Source organism: Salvelinus namaycush, unplaced genomic scaffold (genome assembly GCF_016432855.1).
Source record: "Salvelinus namaycush isolate Seneca unplaced genomic scaffold, SaNama_1.0 Scaffold169, whole genome shotgun sequence".
Taxonomy (NCBI): Eukaryota; Metazoa; Chordata; class Actinopteri; order Salmoniformes; family Salmonidae; genus Salvelinus; species Salvelinus namaycush.
Window position 1 is genome coordinate 276,576 of NW_024058441.1, and position 22,045 is coordinate 298,620.

Sequence of the window (22,045 nt, forward strand, 5' to 3'; positions counted from 1 at the left end):
CAATTTGTAAGTCGCTCTGGATAAGAGCGTCTGCTAAATGACTTAAATGTAAATGTAAATGTATATAATGAACAGACTAGGTCTATACTGCTCCTACATGGTGTAACAATACATCATGTAGATGTATATAATGAACAGACTAGGTCTATACTGCTTCTACATGGTGTAACAATACATCGATGTAGGTGTATAAAATTAACATCCACACAGTTAAAAAAAAATATCCCTTTTACTTTTATTCAGATAAATGTTGAAATAATCAAATCATTTTTACAAATCAGCACCTGTGTTGTATCTGATGGAACAGTACTGATGGCCCACTACATTGAGGTAGTAAATGTTTTATCAATGTCAACAACTTTATCAATGTTATCAGAACAATGTCATCTAATTATCACACACGTTGAGCTGGATAACTACTACACAAATGAACTCAATGATAAACACAACGACTAAATTCAAGAGGTTTAAGGTCAGAATCAAGAAAAGCACATTAATGATTAATTACATTTATTTTTTTAAATAACAATATCCAAATCATATAATGAACACTAAGGGTTTATATTTGTCAATAAAAATTCATAATCAAAATCAAATACATGCAAAATATATTCTAATTTTAGATGTGAACATGTTTCGAGAAAAAATTAACTAAGAACAAAAGTAAGCCTATTTTTTTTTCTTACATACAATTTTATTTAATGTAGCATAAACCAAAGCACAAAAAAGTTTGTCAAAACTATAAGTCAGAACACAGCCTCTATTCTCTTATGTGATTTCATGTCCTCTGACTGGGAAAATGTCTTTCCACACTGAGGACACTGGAAAGGATTCTATCCTGTGTGTGTTGCTTCATGCCTTTTCAGGTTCACTAACTGGGTAAAACTCTTTCCACATTGGGAGCATTGGAAAGGCTTCTCTCCTGTGTGTGTCATCTCATGCTTTTTCAGTGTCCCTAAAAAGGTAAAACTCTTTCCACACAAGGAGCAGTGGAAAGGCTTCTCTCCTGTGTGTATTCTCTCATGCATTTTCAAGTTCCCTAACCAGGCAAAACTTTTTCCACACTGAGAGCATTGGAAAGGCTTATCTCCTGTGTGTGTTCGCTCATGTGATTTCAGGTCCCCTAGCTGGATAAATCTCTTTCCACAGTCAGAGCAGTGGTATGGCTTCTCACCTGTGTGTGTTCTCAAATGCATATTCAGATTCCCTAACCGGGTAAAACTCTTTCCACACTGAGAGCATTGAAAAGGCCTCTCTACAGTGTGTGTTCTCTCATGTGATTTCAGGTCCCCTGATGAGAAAAATTTACTTTCACATTGGGAGCATTGATATGGCTTCTCTCCAGTGTGTGTTCTTTCGTGCACTTTTAGATGCCCTGAGTGTCCAAAACCCTTTCCACACTGGGAACAGTGAAAAGGCTTATTTCCTGTGTGTGTCATCTCATGCATTCTCAGGTTCCCTAAATGGGTAAAACATTTTCCACAGAAGGAGCAGTGGAAAGGCTTCTCTCCTGTGTGTGTCATCTCATGCGTTTTCAAGTTCCCTAAACGGGTAAAACTTTTTCCACAATGAGAGCATTGGAATGGTTGTTCGCCTGTGTGTATTCTCTTGTGTTTTTTCAGATGTGATGACTGCATAAATCTCTTTCCACACTGAGAGCATTGGAAAGGCCTCTCTACTAAATGTGTTCTCTCATGTTTTTTCAGGTCCCCTGGTGAGAAAAAACCCTTTTGACACTGGGAGCATTGATACGGCTTCTCTCCAGTGTGTGTTCTTTCATGCACTTTTAAATGCCCTGAGTATCTAAAACCCTTTCCACACTGAGAGCATTGGTAAGGCTTCTCTCCTGTGTGTATTCTTTCATGCTCTTTCAGATGCGATGACTGGATAAATTTCTTTCCACACTGAGAGCATTGGAAAGGCCTCTCTAAAGACTGTGTGTGTGTTCTCTCATGTGACTTCAGGTCCCCTGGTGAGAAACATTTCTTTTCACACTGGGAGCATTGATACGGCTTCTCTCCAGTGTGTCTTCTTTCATGCACTTTTAGATGCCCCGACTGTCCAAAACCCTTTCCACACTGGGAGCAGTGAAAAGGCTTCTCCCCTGTATGTGTTTTCATATGTTCTTTCAGGTGCCCTAACCGTATAAATCTCTTTCCACACTGGGAGCAGTGGTGTGCTCTTGCTGGTTTGGATGTCTCTGCGTCTGGTTCTTCTGAAGGACTCTTCCCGCTTTCAGAATGAGAGTCTGGTCTCTCTCCTGTCAAAGAGAGTATTTGGTTAAACAGAGAGACCGGAATGAAACCTCCACATGATAAAACTGTCTTCCTATGAGGTTTAATCTAGACTAGATCTCAATAAAAGGGCATCACAGAGTGGCTGTAGCGCTTTGAGGCTAATATAAACACTATTACATATATTGGTGTTATGCATTTATTAGATAAATAGACTAGTCAGTATAGGATACATGTATTAGACCTAATGGATAAATAGACTAGTCAGTATAGGATACATGTATTAGACCTATTGGATAAATAGACTAGTCAGTATAGGATACATGAATTAGACCTAATGGATAAATAGACTAGTCAGTATAGGATACATATATTAGACCTAATGGATAAATAGACTAGTCAGTATAGGATACATTATTGTTATTTGGCAGGCTACTAGACCGAAAGGGGCAATCTGCAGTTCAAACAACATCCTGCCACAAAGTGGGCACCCTGCCAGTTTTGGTATAAAACAACATCCTGCCACAAAGTGGGCACCCTGCCAATTTTGGTATAAAACAACATCCTGCCACAAAGTGGGCACCCTGCCACAGTTTTGGTATAAAATAGCATCCTGCCACAAAGTGGGCACCCTGCCAGTTTTGGTATAAAACAACATCCTGCCACAAAGTGGGAACCCTGACAGTTTTGGTATAAAACAACATCCTGCCACAAAGTGGGCACCCTGCCACAGTTTTGGTATAAAGCTGAGGGATGGGGGTTAGAGAAATGTAACCACTCAAATTCATTGACAGCGCTATGGATGCAAAATTATAGTTGTAACCATGTTGAGTGAATAAGTCTTTGTTTACAATTAGGCCTACATTGTTTACAAATAATGGAGTAAAACAAGCTTAGGGTCAGTGTACCTATTAAGCCCACTTCCAACTTTGGATTCAAATAAATAAATAAAAAAATATTAAAATGTTCTTCTATTTCATGTTTCAACCAGTTAATGTGGTTGTTGTATCCATACCAGTTTTTAATTCTAAGCCAATCAGATGTTTTATTATTAAGTTATTGACAGTTGTGTATGTTTCTACTCGTTGACAATTTCAAAGCTGAAAAAAAAGAAACTTGTGTTGTGGTGACACTCAAGATAAACACATTTTCCAGATATTTTTAGAACCTTGTCAGAAGAGTGATAACACTTGATATAAAATGAAGATATGAATGTGTTGATATATATGCACATGATGACATACTACTTCCTTTCCCTTTCACTTGGGCAATGACTATTTCCTGCTCATTGAACAGATGGGTTTTTCATGCTAGCAGTCGTACCACGTGTCAGTCAATACAGTAGCAACATAACTTGGTGAACCACAACAAAATAATAGATCTACTTCCTTCCCCTTCCATCTTTTTTGCTGTAATGCTGAGAAAGCTTCTGCCTTGATTGGACCAATTCGTTTCAACATTTACAATAATCATCATTATAGATTTTTGCTCTTCTCACTAACAGCTAAATGATTGCATCTTGTTATTATATCGATCTATTATGGCTCTAGCCATTAGTTTGGCGTTTTCTGATTTATTCTACAATTCAAACATGGTGATGATCCCAAACTGCCGTTCCACCGACACCGGAAGACGTGGATGGAAAGCTTCCCTTTCATATTGTGCCGGACACAAGCAGGGATGATGAGTGTAATCTATATGAGATAGTGGATGGAAATCTTCCCTTTCATATTGTGCCGGACACAAGCAGGGATGATGAGTGTAATCTATATGAGATAGTGGATGGAAAGCTTCCCTTTCATATTGTGCCGGACACAAGCAGGGATGATGAGTGTAATCTATATGAGATAGTGGATGGAAATCTTCCCTTTCATATTGTGCCGGACACAAGCAGGGATGATGAGTGTAATCTATATGAGATAGTGGATGGAAAGCTTCCCTTTCATATTGTGCCGGACACAAGCAGGGATGATGAGTGTAATCTATATGAGATAGTGGATGGAAAGCTTCCCTTTCATATTGTGCCGGACACAAGCAGGGATGATGAGTGTAATCTATATGAGATAGTGGATGTATCAGTAGTAGGGGGGCACAGAAAATGACACGTTTGACTTGTTTCAATTGGAGAGGACTTCCTTTTTGTCCATGTGAACGCACGGAGCCTGCTGCCGAAATGAGAGGAATTAAAACTCCTTGCTTCTAACTCCCGGGATGAAGTAGTTGCTGTGACTGAGACATGACTCGACGGGTCAACTGAGGACGATGAGGTTGAGCTGCCGGGTTGTAGCGTTCGTAGAATTGACCCGAAAACGAAACAGTGGCGGCGTGTGTTTTTTTTTTTAACTAGGAAGGATGTGCATTTTAACCCTCGTTCAGATCTGAAAACGGATGGTCTTGAGGTTGCATGGGTAGAAATACTTCTTCCTAAATGTCGTCCTATACTTGTTGGTGTTTGCTATCGGCCTTCTAAGCAGAATCATTTCTATGATTTACTTGAATCGAATTGCTGTGATCACAATGTATTGGCTGATAGGGAATGTATTCTGCGTGGCGATTTCAATACAAATGTGCAGTTACCACCTAGGAAAAGTACACTAGTAAATGCCCTGTATAACTTTAAATCAGTTATTTGGACTAAAACAACTGATTGTTGAGCCAACCCGGGAGTGTATTGACAGTAAATCAACTTTGGATTTGATTATTGTATCAGATCAAGAGAACGTCTGTCAGTCAGGAGTCTTAAATATTGGTTTTAGTGATCGTATGGTAACCTACTGTACCTGTAAGACATCCAAAATACTACTAGAGGCAGGTAATAAATACATGAAGGTCTATGAAACAATACTCAAAAGAACGTTTTCTAGAGGTCCTTGGAATTTTGGATTGGTCTCATGTACTAAACTGTGACGATGTCGATTAAGCTTGGTATCTTTTTAAAGATCTGTTTCTGTCTGCACTCGACTCTCTGGCTCCGGTGAAACAAATTAGAATCAAACAGCGGTCAGGGAAATGGATCACTTCCGAGACCTTAGACCTCATAAGGAAAAGGGATCGCTACCTGGCCAGATTCAGAAGGACAAAATCTACAACAAGATTATGACGGTTATATTAACTGTAGAACCGAGGGAAGATACAAAATGGATAAGGCCAAATCAGGGAAGATACAAAATGGATAAGGCCAAATCAGGGAGATACAAAATGGATAAGGCCAAATCAGGGAGATACAAAATGGATAAGGCCAAATCAGGGAGATACAAAATGGATAAGGCCAAATCAGGGAAGATACAAAATGGATAAGGCCAAATCAAAAACACCATATAGACGCCGTTAATGACACCTTACATCAGCCTCGTAAACTGTGGAACATTTTAAAGGACATTGGCTCAAAAACTCCCCATAAGGTAAAATCCTGTAGTATTGGCCTGGATATTAATGGTGTTTTATGTTATGACCAGGCAAAGGTGAAAATGTAAAACATTAAAAATGTTTTTACCACTATAGCCTCATCTCTGGGGTAACTTCTTAACATCTGCTCTGGAAACTATTGCCAGTCTTTCATTAACAACTTTTACCATAGCAAAGGTATCACAACGGATTTGTTTGAGCTGTGCATGATAACAGAGGACAAAGTTAACAATCTACTATGCTTAAAGAGCACCAACAAAGCAACTGGGCTGGATAACCTTCTTGCAAGATTCATAAAGGATAGTGCTTGGTGTCACTGCTAAAATGATAACGCATATTGTAAAACCTTTCTATTAGAAGTGATACATTTCCCAAGGATCTCAAAAACAGCCCCTGGGTGGTTCCGCTCCACAAGAAGAGCAGTAAAACAAAATGTAGGAAACTACAGGCCTGTGTCAAACCTCAGCACCTTATCTAAAGTTGTTGAGAGATTTTTAATCAACTTGAGGGATACCTTCTTGAGCACCAAACTTCTTTATGACCTCCAATCTGGTTTTAGAACAGCTCATTCCACGGATACTTGCCGTATCCACCTTTTGACCTCATTAAGCAGGAAAGTGAGAAGGGGGAACTATACAGGTATGGTCATGTTAGACTTTCAGAAAGCTTTTGACACTTTGGACCATGATATTCTCCTGATGAAACTGACATGCATGGGTCTAAGTGATGTAGCAGTGAATTGGTTTAGGTCTTATCTGACCAATAGAACACAAGTATGTAATGTTGGTGATGTTCTGTCAGAGGCCAAATAAATATCCTGTGGAGTACCGCAGGGATCAATTTTAGGGCCTTTCTTATTTCTTATATACTTAAATGATATGCCAGATACAGTAAAATTTATACTGATGATTCAGCCATACTGGTATCAGGGAAGGATACAGTTTACATAGAGGAGACCCTGAGTAAGGAATTGCATTTTGTTTGAAATTGGTTGTCCGACAACAAATTGTCACAAAATTTTGGAAAAACTGAATCAATATTGTTTGGAACAAAATGTAGATTGCTTAGGGCTGACAAGATAACAGTAAACTGTGCAGGCAAGGAGATTGAATTTAAAACAAGTGTATCTTATCTTGGTGTGTCCCTAGATCAATCCCTTTCTGGAGACCTGATTGCTGCTAAAATTCTTTCTAAAAATGGCAAACAAATTGAAATTTTTATATTGTAACACTAGACACTTTAACATTAAAGTTAAGAAACTGCTTGTCTCAACCTTGACTCAGTGTCATTGTTATTATGCCTGCTCTGCTTGGTATAGTGGGCTATCATAAAAGCAGAAAAAGAGAATGCAGGTTGTGCAAAATAATAATATCAGGTACAGTTGAAGTCTGAAGTTTACATACACCTTAGCCAAATACATTTAAACTCAGTTTTTCACAATTCCTGACATTTAATCCTAGTAAAAATTCCTGGTCTTTGGTCAGTTAGGATCACCACTTTATTTTAAGAATGTGAAATGTCCGAATAATAGCAGAGAGAATGATTTATTTCAGCTTTTATTTATTTCATCACATTCCCAGTGGGTCAGAAGTTTACATACACTCAATTAGTATTTGGTAGCATTGCCTTTAAATTGTTTAACTTGGGTCAAACGTTTCGGGTAGCCTTCCACAAGCTCCCCACAATAAGTTGGGTGAATTTTGGTCCATTCCTCCTGAGAGAGCTGGTGTAACTGAGTCAGGTTTGTAGGCCTCCTTGCTCGTACACGCTTTTTCAGTTCTGCCCACAAATGGTCTAAGGGATTGAGGTCAGGGCTTTGTGATGGCCACTACAATACCTTGACTTTGTTGTCCTTAAGCCATTTTGCCACAACTTTGGAAGTATGCTTGTGGTCATTGTCCATTTGGAAGACCCATTGCGACCAAGCTTTAACTTCCTGACCGAAGTCTTGAGATGTTGCTTCAATATATCCACATAATTTTCTTTCCTCATGATGTTATCTATTTTGTGAAGTGCACCAGTCCCTCCTGCAGCAAAGCACCCCCACAACATGATGCTGCCACCCCCGTGCTTCACGTTTGGGATGGTGTTCTTCGGCTTGCAAGCCTCCCTCTTTTTCCTCCAAACATAACGATGGTCATTATGGCCAAACAGTTCTATTTTTATTTCATCAGACCAGAGGACATTTCTCCAAAAAGTACGATATTTGTCCCCATGTGCAGTTGCAAACCGTAGTCTGGCTTTTTTTATGGTGGTTTTGGAGCAGTGGCTTCTTCCTTGATGAGCGGCCTTTCAGGTTATGTCGATATAGGACTCGTTTTACTGTGGATATAGATACTTTTGTACCTGTTTCATCCAGCATCTTCACAAGGTCCTTTGCTGTTGTTCTGGGATTGATTTGCACTTTTCTCACCAAAGTACGTTCATCTCTAGGACACAGAACGTGTCTCCTTCCTGAGCGGTATGACGGCTGCGTGGTCCCATGGTGTTTATACTTGCGTACTATTGTTTGTCCAGATTAATGTGGTACCTTCAGGAGTTTGGAAATTGCTCCCAAGGATGAACCAGACTTGTGGAGGTCTTGGCTGATTTCTTTCGATTTTCCTATGATGTCAAGCAAAGAGGCACTGAGTTTGAAGGTCTTGAAATACATCCACAGGTACACCTCCAATTGACTCAAATGTCAATTATCCTATCAGAAGCTTCTAAAGCCATGACATCCTTTTCTGGAATTTTCCAAGCTGTTTAAAGGCGCAGTCAACTTAGTGTATGTAAACTTCTGACCCACTGGAATTGTGATACAGTGAATTAGAAGTTAAATAATCTGTCTGTAAACAATTGTTGGAACAATTACTTGTGTCATGCACAAAGTAGATGTCCTAACCGACTTGCCAAAACTATAGTTTGTTAACAAGAAATTTGTGGAGTGGTTGAAAAACGAGTTTTAATGACTCCAACCTAAGTGTATGAAAACTTCAACTGTATATGCTGAATGTCCCTCCTAGGACCCACATAATGTTATCTGGTATATGCTGAATGTCCCTCCTAGGACCCACATAATGTTATCTGGTATATGCTGAATGTCCCTCCTAGGACCCACATAATGTTATCTGGTATATGCTGAATGTCCCTCCTAGGACCCACATAATGTTATCTGGTATATGCTGAATGTTCCCCCTAGGACCCACATAATGTTATCTGGTATATGCTGAATGTCCCCCCTAGGACCCACATAATGTTATCTGGTATATGCTGAATGTCCCTCCTAGGACCCACATAATGTTATCTGGTATATGCTGAATGTCCCTCCTAGGACCCACATAATGTTATCTGGTATATGCTGAATGTCCCCCCTAGGACCCACATAATGTTATCTGGTATATGCTGAATGTCCACCCTAGGACCCACATAATGTTATCTGGTATATGCTGAATGTCCCTCCTAGGACCCACATAATGTTATCTGGTATATGCTGAATGTCCCTCCTAGGACCCACATAATGTTATCTGGTATATGCTGATTGTCCCCCCTAGGACCCACATAATGTTATCTGGTATATGCTGAATGTTCCCCCTAGGACCCACATAATGTTATCTGGTATATGCTGAATGTCCTCCCTAGGACCCACATAATGTTATCTGGTATATGCTGAATGTCCCCCCTAGGACCCACATAATGTTATCTGGTATATGCTGAATGTCCCTCCTAGGACCCACATAATGTTATCTGGTATATGCTGAATGTCCTCCCTATGACCCACATAATGTTATCTGGTATATGCTGAATGTCCCCCCACGGACCCACATAATGTTATCTGGTATATGCTGAATGTCCCCCCTAGGACCCACATAAAGTTATCTGGTATATGCTGAATGTCCTCCCTAGGACCCACATAATGTTATCTGGTATATGCTGAATGTCCCCCCTAGTACCACATAATGTTATCTGGTATATGCTGAATGTCCCTCCTAGGACCCACATAATGTTATCTGGTATATGCTGAATGTCCCTCCTAGGACCCACATAATGTTATCTGGTATATGCTGAATGTCCCCCCTAGTACCCACATAATGTTATCTGGTATATGCTGAATGTCCCCCCTAGGACCCACATAATGTTATCTGGTATATGCTGAATGTCCTCCCTAGGACCCACATAATGTTATCTGGTATATGCTGAATGTCCTCCCTAGTACCCACATAATGTTATCTGGTATATGCTGAATGTCCCCCCTAGGACCCACATAAAGTTATCTGGTATATGCTGAATGTCCTCCCTAGGAGCCACATAATGTTATCTGGTATATGCTTAATGTCCCCCCTAGTACCACATAATGTTATCTGGTATATGCTGAATGTCCCCCCACGGACCCACATAATGTTATCTGGTATATGCTGAATGTCCCCCCTAGGACCCACATAAAGTTATCTGGTATATGCTGAATGTCCTCCCTAGGACCCACATAATGTTATCTGGTATATGCTGAATGTCCCCCCTAGTACCACATAATGTTATCTGGTATATGCTGAATGTCCCTCCTAGGACCCACATAATGTTATCTGGTATATGCTGAATGTCCCTCCTAGGACCCACATAATGTTATCTGGTATATGCTGAATGTCCTCCCTAGGACCCACATAATGTTATCTGGTATATGCTGAATGTCCTCCCTAGTACCCACATAATGTTATCTGGTATATGCTGAATGTCCCCCCTAGGACCCACATAAAGTTATCTGGTATATGCTGAATGTCCTCCCTAGGAGCCACATAATGTTATCTGGTATATGCTTAATGTCCCCCCTAGTACCACATAATGTTATCTGGTATATGCTGAATGTCCCCCCTAGGACCCACATAATGTTATCTGGTATATGCTGAATGTACCCCCTAGTACCCACATAATGTTATCTGGTATATGCTGAATGTCCTCCATATTACCCACATAATGTTATCTGGTATATGCTGAATGTCCTCCCTAGGACCCACATAATGTTATCTGGTATATGCTGAATGTCCTCCCTAGTACCCACATAATGTTATCTGGTATATGCTGAATGTCCTCCCTAGGACCCACATAATGTTATCTGGTATATGCTGAATGTCCCCCCCTAGTACCACATAATGTTATCTGGTATATGCTGAATGTCCTCCCTAGGACCCACATAATGTTATCTGGTATATGCTGAATGTCCTCCCTAGGACCCACATAATGTTATCTGGTATATGCTGAATGTCCTCCCTAGTACCCACATAATGTTATCTGGTATATGCTGAATGTCCCCCCTAGGACCCACATAAAGTTATCTGGTATATGCTGAATGTCCTCCCTAGGAGCCACATAATGTTATCTGGTATATGCTTAATGTCCCCCCTAGTACCACATAATGTTATCTGGTATATGCTGAATGTCCCCCCACGGACCCACATAATGTTATCTGGTATATGCTGAATGTCCCCCCTAGGACCCACATAAAGTTATCTGGTATATGCTGAATGTCCTCCCTAGGACCCACATAATGTTATCTGGTATATGCTGAATGTCCCCCCTAGTACCACATAATGTTATCTGGTATATGCTGAATGTCCCTCCTAGGACCCACATAATGTTATCTGGTATATGCTGAATGTCCCTCCTAGGACCCACATAATGTTATCTGGTATATGCTGAATGTCCCCCCCTAGTACCACATAATGTTATCTGGTATATGCTGAATGTCCTCCCTAGGACCCACATAATGTTATCTGGTATATGCTGAATGTCCCCCCTAGTACCACATAATGTTATCTGGTATATGCTGAATGTCCCTCCTAGGACCCACATAATGTTATCTGGTATATGCTGAATGTCCCTCCTAGGACCCACATAATGTTATCTGGTATATGCTGAATGTCCCCCCCTAGTACCACATAATGTTATCTGGTATATGCTGAATGTCCTCCCTAGGACCCACATAATGTTATCTGGTATATGCTGAATGTCCTCCATATTACCCACATAATGTTATCTGGTATATGCTGAATGTCCCTCCTAGGACCCACATAATGTTATCTGGTATATGCTGAATGTCCCCCCTAGGACCCACATAATGTTATCTGGTATATGCTGAATGTCCCCCCTAGGACCCACATAATGTTATCTGGTATATGCTGAATGTCCCCCCTCGGACCCACATAATGTTATCTGGTATATGCTGAATGTCCCCCCTAGGACCCACATAATGTTATCTGGTATATGCTGAATGTCCCCCCCTAGGACCCACATAATGTTATCTGGTATATGCTGAATGTCCTCCCTAGGACCCACATAATGTTATCTGGTATATGCTGAATGTCCTCCCTAGGACCCACATAATGTTATCTGGTATATGCTGAATGTCCTCCCTAGGACCCACATAATGTTATCTGGTATATGCTGAATGTCCCCCCTAGTACCACATAATGTTATCTGGTATATGCTGAATGTCCCCCCTAGGACCCACATAATGTTATCTGGTATATGCTGAATGTCCCTCCTAGGACCCACATAATGTTATCTGGTATATGCTGAATGTCCCCCCTAGGACCCACATAATGTTATCTGGTATATGCTGAATGTCCCCCCTCGGACCCACATAATGTTATCTGGTATATGCTGAATGTCCCCCCTAGGACCCACATAATGTTATCTGGTATATGCTGAATGTCCCCCCTCGGAGCCACATAATGTTATCTGGTATATGCTGAATGTCCCCCCTAGGACCCACATAATGTTATCTGGTATATGCTGAATGTCCCCCCTAGGACCCACATAATATTATCTGGTATATGCTGAATGTCCCCCCTAGGACCCACATAGGGGAACAGGAGTTCCGGGAAATGGGCTTGTTGCCTTTGGAGTCCAGAGTGGACCAACTTAAACTTGATCATATGTTTGACATCTTAAAATGACCGTGCCCCAGGTTACATGGAAAAAGAACATTGATATGGATGGTCAATAACCAACACAGTCAAAATACCAGAGCTGGTGTTATGTCTTGTAAAATCCCAAGAACATTGATATGGTCTATAACCAACACAGTCACAATACCAGAGCTGGTGTTATGTCTTGTAAAATCCCAAGAACATTGATATGGTCAATAACCAACACAGTCACAATACCAGAGCTGGTGTTATGTCTTGTAAAATCCCAAGAACATTGACATGGTCAATAACCAACACAGTCACAATACCAGAGCTGGTGTTATGTCTTGTAAAATCCCAACAGTAAACAGTACTGCGAGGAGAATTTTTTTTTCCATACAGGCATTTGTCTGTGGAACAGCCTCCCCTTGGAGATCAAGCAAAGAAATAGTTAAAATAGCAGGCAAATTTTTTCACTTGGACAAGGTTGTCTAAGTAAGAGAAACCACTCCACTGCCCCTTGTGCCCCTATGGCTGGTCAGGTGGATTATTTGAAGGATTGGTATGATGTGCAATTAATAGATTGTTTTAATGTGAAATGAATATGGTTGATTTTTAAGGTTAGGGAGAAGTAAAAGTGGACAGTGTCACTTTTTAGGATGTCAATATAAATGAATATATTTATGGTTGTTTGTAATTTTGTCTTGTCTTTTAATCATTATATGTTATTGTTTTTACCATTGAGGAACACTTTGGAAATAGGCGTTTCAATTAATACTTTCAAGTGATATCACATTTTTAAACATTTTTATTTCACCTTTATTTTAACTAGGCAATAACAAATTCTTATTTACAATGACGGTCTACACCAGCCAAACCCGGACGACGCTGGGCCAATCGTGCGCCGCCCATTGGGACTCCCAATCACGGCCCGTTGTGATACAACCTGGATATAGATAAACAGTAGCAACGTAACTTATTATACGTAAACCACAACAAGATAATAGATCTCAGGCTTAAATGGTTGTATGCATTTTGACTTATTTTACTGTTAAATAAGCCTTGCATTGTTATACATAGATGCCTTTTTTTTGTAAATTTGACAATTCTCTCAGGTGGGCTTAAAGGGTACAGGAGCACAAAAAGCAGCCTCTATACAGAATGTAAATTACAATAAATAAATCATTGCCGTTCCTATTAAGCCCAGTATGCTCCTATTAAGCCCAGTATGCTCCTATTAAGCCCAGTATGCTCCTATTAAGCCCAGTATGCTCCTATTAAGCCCAGTATGCTCCTATTAAGCCCAGTATGCTCCTATTAAGCCCAGTATGCTCCTATTAAGCCCAGTGTGCTCCTATTAAGCCCAGTATGCTCCTATTAAGCCCAGTATGCTCCTATTAAGCCCAGTATGCTCCTATTAAGCCCAGTATGCTCCTATTAAGCCCAGTATGCTCCTATTAAGCCCAGTATACCCCTATTAAGCCCAGTATGCTCCTATTATGCCCAGTATGCTCCTATTAAGCCCAGTATGCTCCTATTAAGCCCAGTATGCTCCTATTAAGCCCAGTATGCTCCTATTAAGCCCAGTATGCTCCTATTAAGCCCAGTATGCTCCTATTAAGCCCAGTATGCTCCTATTAAGCCCAGTTTGCTCCTATTAAGCCCAGTATGCTCCTATTAAGCCCAGTATGCTCCTATTAAGCCCAGTATGCTCCTATTAAGCCCAGTGTGTTCCTATTAAGCCCAGTATGCTCCTATTAAGCCCAGTATGCTCCTATTAAGCCCAGTATGCTCCTATTAAGCCCAGTATGCTCCTATTAAGCCCAGTATGCTCCTATTAAGCCCAGTATGCTCCTATTAAGCCCAATATGCTCCTATTAAGCCCCGTTTGCATTGAAACACATGGAGATTGTGTGTTGATATAAACCTGAGCATGAATGTCTTTACTTCAGATGTAAGTTGTTTAAAATACACAAACTACAGTTATGATTACTATGGATAGACTCAATGCCGTTACCAATATTAAAAACAATTAAGAACAACTAGAAACCTCTGGACTGTCTCCGAGACGCTTGGAGTGGACAGGTAGTGGTTGATGCAGAGAGAGAAGAAGAAGATCAGGGTTGAAGGATATCAGGGGAGATAGAAGATCTACAACGACTGAAACAGGATGACATTAGGAATGGTAGCTCTGAACGGCTGAAACACGATGACATTAGGAATGGTAGCTCTGAACGCCTGAAACAGGATGAGATTAGGAACGGTAGCTCTGAACGGCTGAAACAGGATGACATTAGGAATGGTAGCTAGGATTTAAGCTCCCTCTAATGTTCCATGTACATAAACACAGTCTGTTACTGTGCACTTTGCACTTTGACCAACCAATATGCAGACTGAATCCTAGTGTAAACACAGGGTGGTATCTTTCCCCATGTGTTGAACTCTCCTCATTCTCACCGAGCCTTAACAAACTATATGAACCCTGAACACCAACTACACCAGAAAAATAAACATGTAAGGTTCCAAAAGGGGGGGTTTCCCGCTAGCTAACATACAGGGGATTTCAACTCTCCAAAGTAGACTCTTAAGTCTGCGTAAGCACTCTATAGCCTCGTCGTTTATACATATGATAAACCAATGGGGCAGCAGGCAGCCTAGTGTAACCGAAAGGTCGCAAGATTGAATCCCCGAGCTGACAAGGTAAAAATATGTCGTTCTGCCCCTGAACAAGGCAGTTAACCCACTGTTCCTAGGCCGTCATTGTAAATAAGAATTTGTTCTTAACTGACTTGAATAAAGGTTCAAAATATTTAAATAAAAAAAATAAAAAGAAGATTGGGGCTCCTCCACCAAGCCTGGGCACCAATATAGATTAGCACAGATCTCAGTCTGAGCTATGGTGGCCATTACTGTAGCAAGACAAATAATACAAATGTTCCTGAACAAGAGCACCTGAGAACTCACATCACTGCTTCATGACCCACTTGAACTCACATCACTGCTTCATGACCCACTTGGACTCACATCACCGCTTCATGACCCACTTGAACTCACATCATTGCTTCATGACCCACTTGAACTCACATCACTGCTTCATGACCCACTTGAACTCGCATTACTGCTTCATGACCCACTTGAGAACTCACATCACTGCTTCATGACCCACTTGAACTCACATCACTGCTTCATGACCCACTTGAGAACCTCACATCACTGCTTCATGACCCACTTGAACTCACATCACTGCTTCATGACCCACATCACTGCTTCATGACCAGGTTTGAATAAAAAAGTTATCCAATGCTGCAAAGGTGCAGAGTTATTTACCCGAGAGAGTCAATAAACACAGCAGCCTCTTCAGGTGTGTAAAGCTTCTTAGGCGTTCCGTTGACCATAATCTTCAATGTGGCCGGGTACAGCAGTGCGTAGTCCATCTTCATTCTCTTGAGTTGAGCCTTTACCTCATCAAATGCCTTGCGTCTTCGTACAACCGCTGCGGAGTAATCATTGAAGAATGAGACCCTTGGACCTTGAATATCGTCAGAACCAATGCATCTGGCCGTGTCCATGATGCGCTGCTTGTCGGTGAAGTTGTGGAACTTTCTAACCACTGGTCGTGAGCGCTGGTTGGGACCGAGGTATCGATGTTTCAGAGCGATGAGCTCTATCCAGCTTCACACGTCCAGCCTTAGTATCCATTTGTAGGTAGCCAGGAATCCATTCCTCAAAAGAATTTAACCGAATGTGTCCCTTCAGTATTTTCCGGGAGTCCCACCACACGGATATTGCATCTGCGTCCTCAGTTATCCAAGAAGTCTTCAATGTGCGCGGGCCATTTTGCGCACCTGTTTCTCAAGCGCCTTTATCTTAGTGTCCATTGATGTAGTGGAAGTTTCCACAGTAGCAACTCTTCCGCCTCATCAACACGCTTGACAACTTCCTGTAGTTCGGCTGAATGGCCTGCTATTGCTTCCAAGACCGTTCCTATCTTGATATCGATCACTTTAGTAATGTTATCAGTCATCTTTTGAATCACCAGGTCCATTGTGCCTGGATACGCAATGGTATTAGCTTCGCTAGCGTTAGTTATCCCCTCCTGCACATCTACAGGGGTGGTGGTATTAGCTTGGCTAACGTTAGTTATCCCCTCCTGCACATCTACAGGGGTGGTGGTATTAGCTTCGCTAACGTTAGTTAGCCCCTCCTGCACATCTACAGGGGTGGTGGTATTAGCTTCGCTAACTTTAGTTATCCCCTCCTGCACATCTACAGGGGTGGTGGTATTAGCTTTGCTAACTTTAGTTATCCCCTCCTGCACATCTACAGGGGTGGTGGTATTAGCTTCGCTAACTTTAGTTAGCCCCTCCTGCATATCTACAGGGGTGGTGGTATTAGCTTCGCTAACGTTAGTATAATGTACTTTCAGATCACTGAAACCCCACCTGATGTGGTGGAAGTAGTGGAACCAGATCAGAACACCTTCGAGTACGTCCTTCAGGCACGGGCTGAGAAGGATGTGGAGGTTTTTGACCAGGTAAAAATGATTGCCCGCTGTTCATTTATTTTTAGAACACTGCACTAATCCATCAAATTTTCTCACCAGTAAAGTGTAACCGATGTGTTTGCTTGTTTACGTCTCTGTCTCCTACCCTGTTCCCTTCAACTCTGCTCCTTTTCTCCAGGACCTGGGGGTTCTGCCCAAAACCCAGACGTGGATCCACCTGATGTCCTCCACTACCTGTTCTCCAGGACCTAGGGGTTCTGCCCAACACCCAGACGTGGATCCACCTGATGTCCTCCACTACCTGTTCTCCAGGACCTGGGGGTTCTGCCCAACACCCAGACGTGGATCCACCTGATGTCCTCCACTACCTGTTCTCCAGGACCTAGGGGTTCTGCCCAACACCCAGACGTGGATCCACCTGATGTCCTCCACTACCTGTTCTCCAGGACCTAGGGGTTCTGCCCAACACCCAGACGTGGATCCACCTGATGTCATCCATTACCAACCACCCTCCAACTTTGCATTACATCATCTACAGCTACTGTTGTTGTCATTATCTGCTGAGAAAGTTTTCTTGCTCTATCATACTGGGCACATACTATGTGAGATACACAGATGTACTAAAAACTACTAGCACTGCAAACACTCAGAACAAAGAGAGCAGCAATGTCTGGACTTTTCTGTCTCCCTCTTCAAGTCCCCCTTCTGAGAACAAGTGACAGGCAGAATTCCACACTCCAGAATTCAGTATTTTAGTCTGATTGCCATGTGAGTGCACAAAAAAAATCTGTGAAAATAAATGAATGACACAATACCAAAAACGATCAAAGTTTATGTATTAAAATCTTATATTTTGCTAGGTTGGTTTTCACAGCTGTTTCACAAGGTGTTCATTACTGTAAGTTGTAAGGTATCCTTATATGTTCCACATTATTCATTGTTTTATCCTGGGACCTACAATAGATACATATATGAGCTATGCGAGATCAATTTGTTTCTATCATAATAGAGGACTAGTGAAATTATATTATTTCAGTGTAGATAAGGGAAGGGCAGGTTAAAATAAAACATGACAACCAGACAAGCCATTGTATGAATGAAATGGATTTGCATATGAATGGAGTGGAAATTAGCCGACTTCCTGGTCTGTAAGGTAAGTCACTTTAATGTGTCAACCGGAGTACACGGTTTCTTTGCCATTTACAAAACGGAGCAACGTTTAAGACATGGACTTCATGTTGAAATGTTAACAACGTACCAGAAAATAGTCTGAATTCATGTTTTCATTTTATTAGCTAAACAAAACTTGTTTAAACGGCAAAATTGTAGCGGAAATCAGCCTTGTTTGCATAGCTGTCACGTTCCTGACCTGTTTTCTGTTAGTTTTTGTATGTGTTAGTTGGTCAGGACGTGAGTTTGGGTGGGCAGTCTATGTTTTCTGTTTCTATGTTGGTTTAAAGGGTGACCTGATATGGCTCTCAATTAGAGGCAGGTGGTTTTCATTTCCTCTGATTGAGAGTCATATTAAGGTAGGTGTTTTCACACTGTTTGTTGTGGGTGGTTGTCTCCTGTGTCTGTGTCTGTAGGTTACGCCACACGGGACTGTTTTCGGTTTTGTTTGTTCGTTCGTTTTATGTAGTCAGTTTTCCTGTTATTGCGTTCTTCGTGTTTCATGTAAGTTCGTCGTCCAGGTCTGTCTACGTCGTTTATTGTTTTGTAGGTTGTTTAAAGTGTTGTCGTGTTTTTCCGTTTTGTAAATAAATATTATGTCAAATCGAAACGCTGCATTTTGGTTCAATCCCTGCTCCTCCTCTTCGGATGAAGAGGAGGAGGAAAGCCGTTACAATAGCGATGATGAAAAGAACGTCATTTAGGCTGTAATGATCTCCAAAATTCTAATCATTAGGTCATCACACCGTTGATATAGCAACGGACGCTAATAGTTTATCGAATCCCATTGTGACGTAGAGGGGGACACTATTTGACGCGACAGGCCCTTTATTACTGCTGATTGTTCTAGAACTCACCATTAGGTTTATTACTGCTGATGGTTCTAGAACTCACCATTGGGCCCTTAGGTTTATTACTGCTGATGGTTCTAGAACTCACCATTGGGCCCTTAGGTTTATTACTGCTGATTGTTCTAGAACTCACCATTGGGCCCTTAGGTTTATTACTGCTGATTGTTCTAGAACTCACCATTGGGCCCTTAGGTTTATTACTGCTGATGGTTCTAGAACTCACCATTGGGCCCTTAGGTTTATTACTGCTGATGGTTCTAGAACTCACCATTGGGCCCTTAGGTTTATTACTGCTGATGGTTCTAGAACTCACCATTGGGCCCTTAGGTTTATTACTGCTGATGGTTCTAGAACTCACCATTGTATTTCGTATCAAAAAGTGGGTTGGGCCTCTTTGTATGTAAGGAGAGTGCAGCATTAACTTGTGTTTATCTACAAACCACTCATGTAGAAACTTCCTATGTTACTATCATCATTAATTCAATTTAGACTAACAAAATGACCAAACCTGGTCTCAGGCTTGGATAACCCTGGAGGCTCCTTCGGTCTCAACAGAGTTGGGTAAAGCTGATTTTACTTGTTTTGCACCCTTCATGTGGAACAACTTCCAGAACTCTCTGAAATGAGATGTTCTTATCCACAGAGGGCCAGTGTGGTGGTTCTTATCCACAGAGGGCCGGTGTGGTGGTTCTTATCCACAGAGGGCCGGTGTGGTGGTTCTTATCCACAGAGGGCCAGTGGTTCTTATCCACAGAGGGCCGGTGTGGTGGTTCTTATCCACAGAGGGCCAGTGGTTCTTATCCACAGAGGGCCAGTGTGGTGGTTCTTATCCACAGAGGGCCAGTGTGGTGGTTCTTATCCACAGAGGGCCAGTGGTTCTTATCCACAGAGGGCCGGTGTGGTGGTTCTTATCCACAGAGGGCCAGTGGTTCTTATCCACAGAGGGCCGGTGTGGTGGTTCTTATCCACAGAGGGCCAGTGGTTCTTATCCACAGAGGGCCAGTGTGGTGGTTCTTATCCACAGAGGGCCAGTGTGGTGGTTCTTATCCACAGAGGGCCGGTGTGGTGGTTCTTATCCACAGAGGGCCAGTGTGGTGGTTCTTATCCACAGAGGGCTGGTGGTTCTTATCCACAGAGGGTCGGTGTGGTGGTTCTTATCCACAGAGGGCCGGTGCGGTTGCAGATTTTTGTTCTAACCAATCAGTAACAACTAATCAAGTCTTGATTGAAGTCTATGATTGGTTTATAAGTTGAATCGCGTGTGTACTGGTTGGCAAGAACGAAAGCCCGGTCTCAAATTGATCTCTGCGGATATGATTGGACACCCCTTGTTATGAGTGCTACTTCCATGATGAATAGTAATAAATAAATGATTTCAATAACTTGCTTATCATTCAAGATCACATTACAAAATGTCTGTTTTTAACAATTGGAAATTATTTAAAATGTATTATTTAATGGGTATATTCTGTACCTATTAAGCCCAGTCCGGACATTTCACATATTTTATTTATAAAACTAAACATGAACGATTCATCTTAAATTTTAGCTCCACTTTCTTTTAGGAACATTAGGGGTGTATACGTTAGAAATGTCTACATTTAGATTTGTGTGGGCTTAATGTACACTTAACCTATATTTTGGGTTCTGAGGGGGTGTGGTGTATGGCCAATATACCACGGCTCTGGGCTGTTCTTAAGCACGACGCAACGCTGAGTGCCTGGATACAGCCCTTAGCCGTTGTATATTGGCCATGTACCACAAACCCCCGAGTTGCCTTGTTGCCATTATAAACTGGTTACTAACATAATTTGAGCAGTAAAATGTATGTTTTGTCATACCCGTGGTATACCACGGCTTTCAGCAAATCAGCATTCAGGGCGCCAACCACCCAGTTTATAATCCCCAAGAAAGAATGGCTTGGCCTATATATCACTAATTTAAAAGTTTAAAAAAATGCAAGAACCAATCGCAGAATCCTTCAGTAAAGAACAACATTCATGTGTAGAACGTCAATAGAATGCCCCTTAAAAAACAACACAGTTTAACAACTGCAGAGTTTGTGCCCCTGTTTTTAAGACAATACTCACTGGTGTTAATCTGATCTTCTGTCTCCTCCTCCTCCTCCTCCTCTCCTTCTTCCTCCTCATCATCCTCTTTCACTCCTAAAACGTCTTCCTCCTCCTCTTTTATTGAGATAGCCTCCTCTTCCTCCTTCACTCCAAAAGGTTCTTTCTCTTCTTTCACTGTAACATCCTCCTCCTCTTCTTTCAATGTGATATCTTCCTCTTCCTCCTTTTTGATTCTGAAAGCTTCTACCTCCTCTTCTTCCACTATGACAGCCTCTATCCCCTCTTCCTCTTTCATTCCAAAGGGTTCTTTCTCTTCTTTCACTGTAACATCCTTCTCCTCTTCTTTCAATGTGATATCTTCCTCTTCCTCATTTTTGATTCTGAAAGCTTCTACCTCCTCCTCTTCCACTATGACAGCCTCTATCCCCTCTTCTGGTCCAAAATGTTCTTTCTCTTCTTTCACTGTAACGTTCTCTTCTTCTTTCACTGTAACACCCTCCTCCTCTTCCTCCTTTTTAATTATGAAATGTTCTTTCTCTCCTTTCACTGTAACAACCTCATCTTCTTCTTTCACGACAATGTTCAGCCCCAGAGCTTCGGTCTCCGTGCAACAGACCACCTCTTCTTTAGCAGGGGAGGAGTAGCTTATTGAGCTCATGGTCGGGGATATTAGCTAGCTAGTTAGCATTAGCGACTATCCTAGTGCTAGGCTCAGTATCAATCTTAACAGGTTTGCAAATGTATTAAGCAAATTGGGTTAAACTTAACCAGTAGATAAGTAAACAGACGTGTGTTTAAAACACTAAAATTAGCTTATGTTCACAAAAATGGCCTAAAACCGTCAATGTTTCGGTTTAATGTTGGCTAGCAAGCTACTGAGGTGGTTGAAAGAATAGCTTTGTTGACCGCTGTGAGGCAGGCAAGAAGA

General features: G+C 41.5%; 1 protein-coding gene across 1 annotated transcript; it reads right to left on the reverse strand.

Annotated features, from left to right (window-relative positions):
* Window positions 1-210: 210 nt before the first annotated feature.
* On the reverse strand, window positions 211-16,089 carry LOC120037307 (gastrula zinc finger protein XlCGF57.1-like). Its single transcript, XM_038983473.1, has 2 exons — window positions 15,868-16,089; window positions 211-2,342 (listed from the first exon to the last, which is right to left on the reverse strand). The coding sequence occupies exons 1-2, from the start codon at window positions 16,087-16,089 to the stop codon at window positions 834-836; spliced, it is 1,731 nt and encodes a 576-aa protein (XP_038839401.1). The 3' UTR covers window positions 211-833.
* Window positions 16,090-22,045: the final 5,956 nt, after the last annotated feature.

Bases quoted from the DNA above. Each gene is read 5' to 3' on its own strand.
- LOC120037307 (XM_038983473.1), bottom strand. From the start codon at position 16,089: ATGGACACGGCCAGATGCATTGGTTCTGACGATATTCAAGGTCCAAGG. The intron at 2,343-15,867 runs GTGTTTATTGAC...GATCTAGTCTAG, and splicing joins ACACACCTGAAGAGGCTGCT to ATTAAACCTCATAGGAAGAC.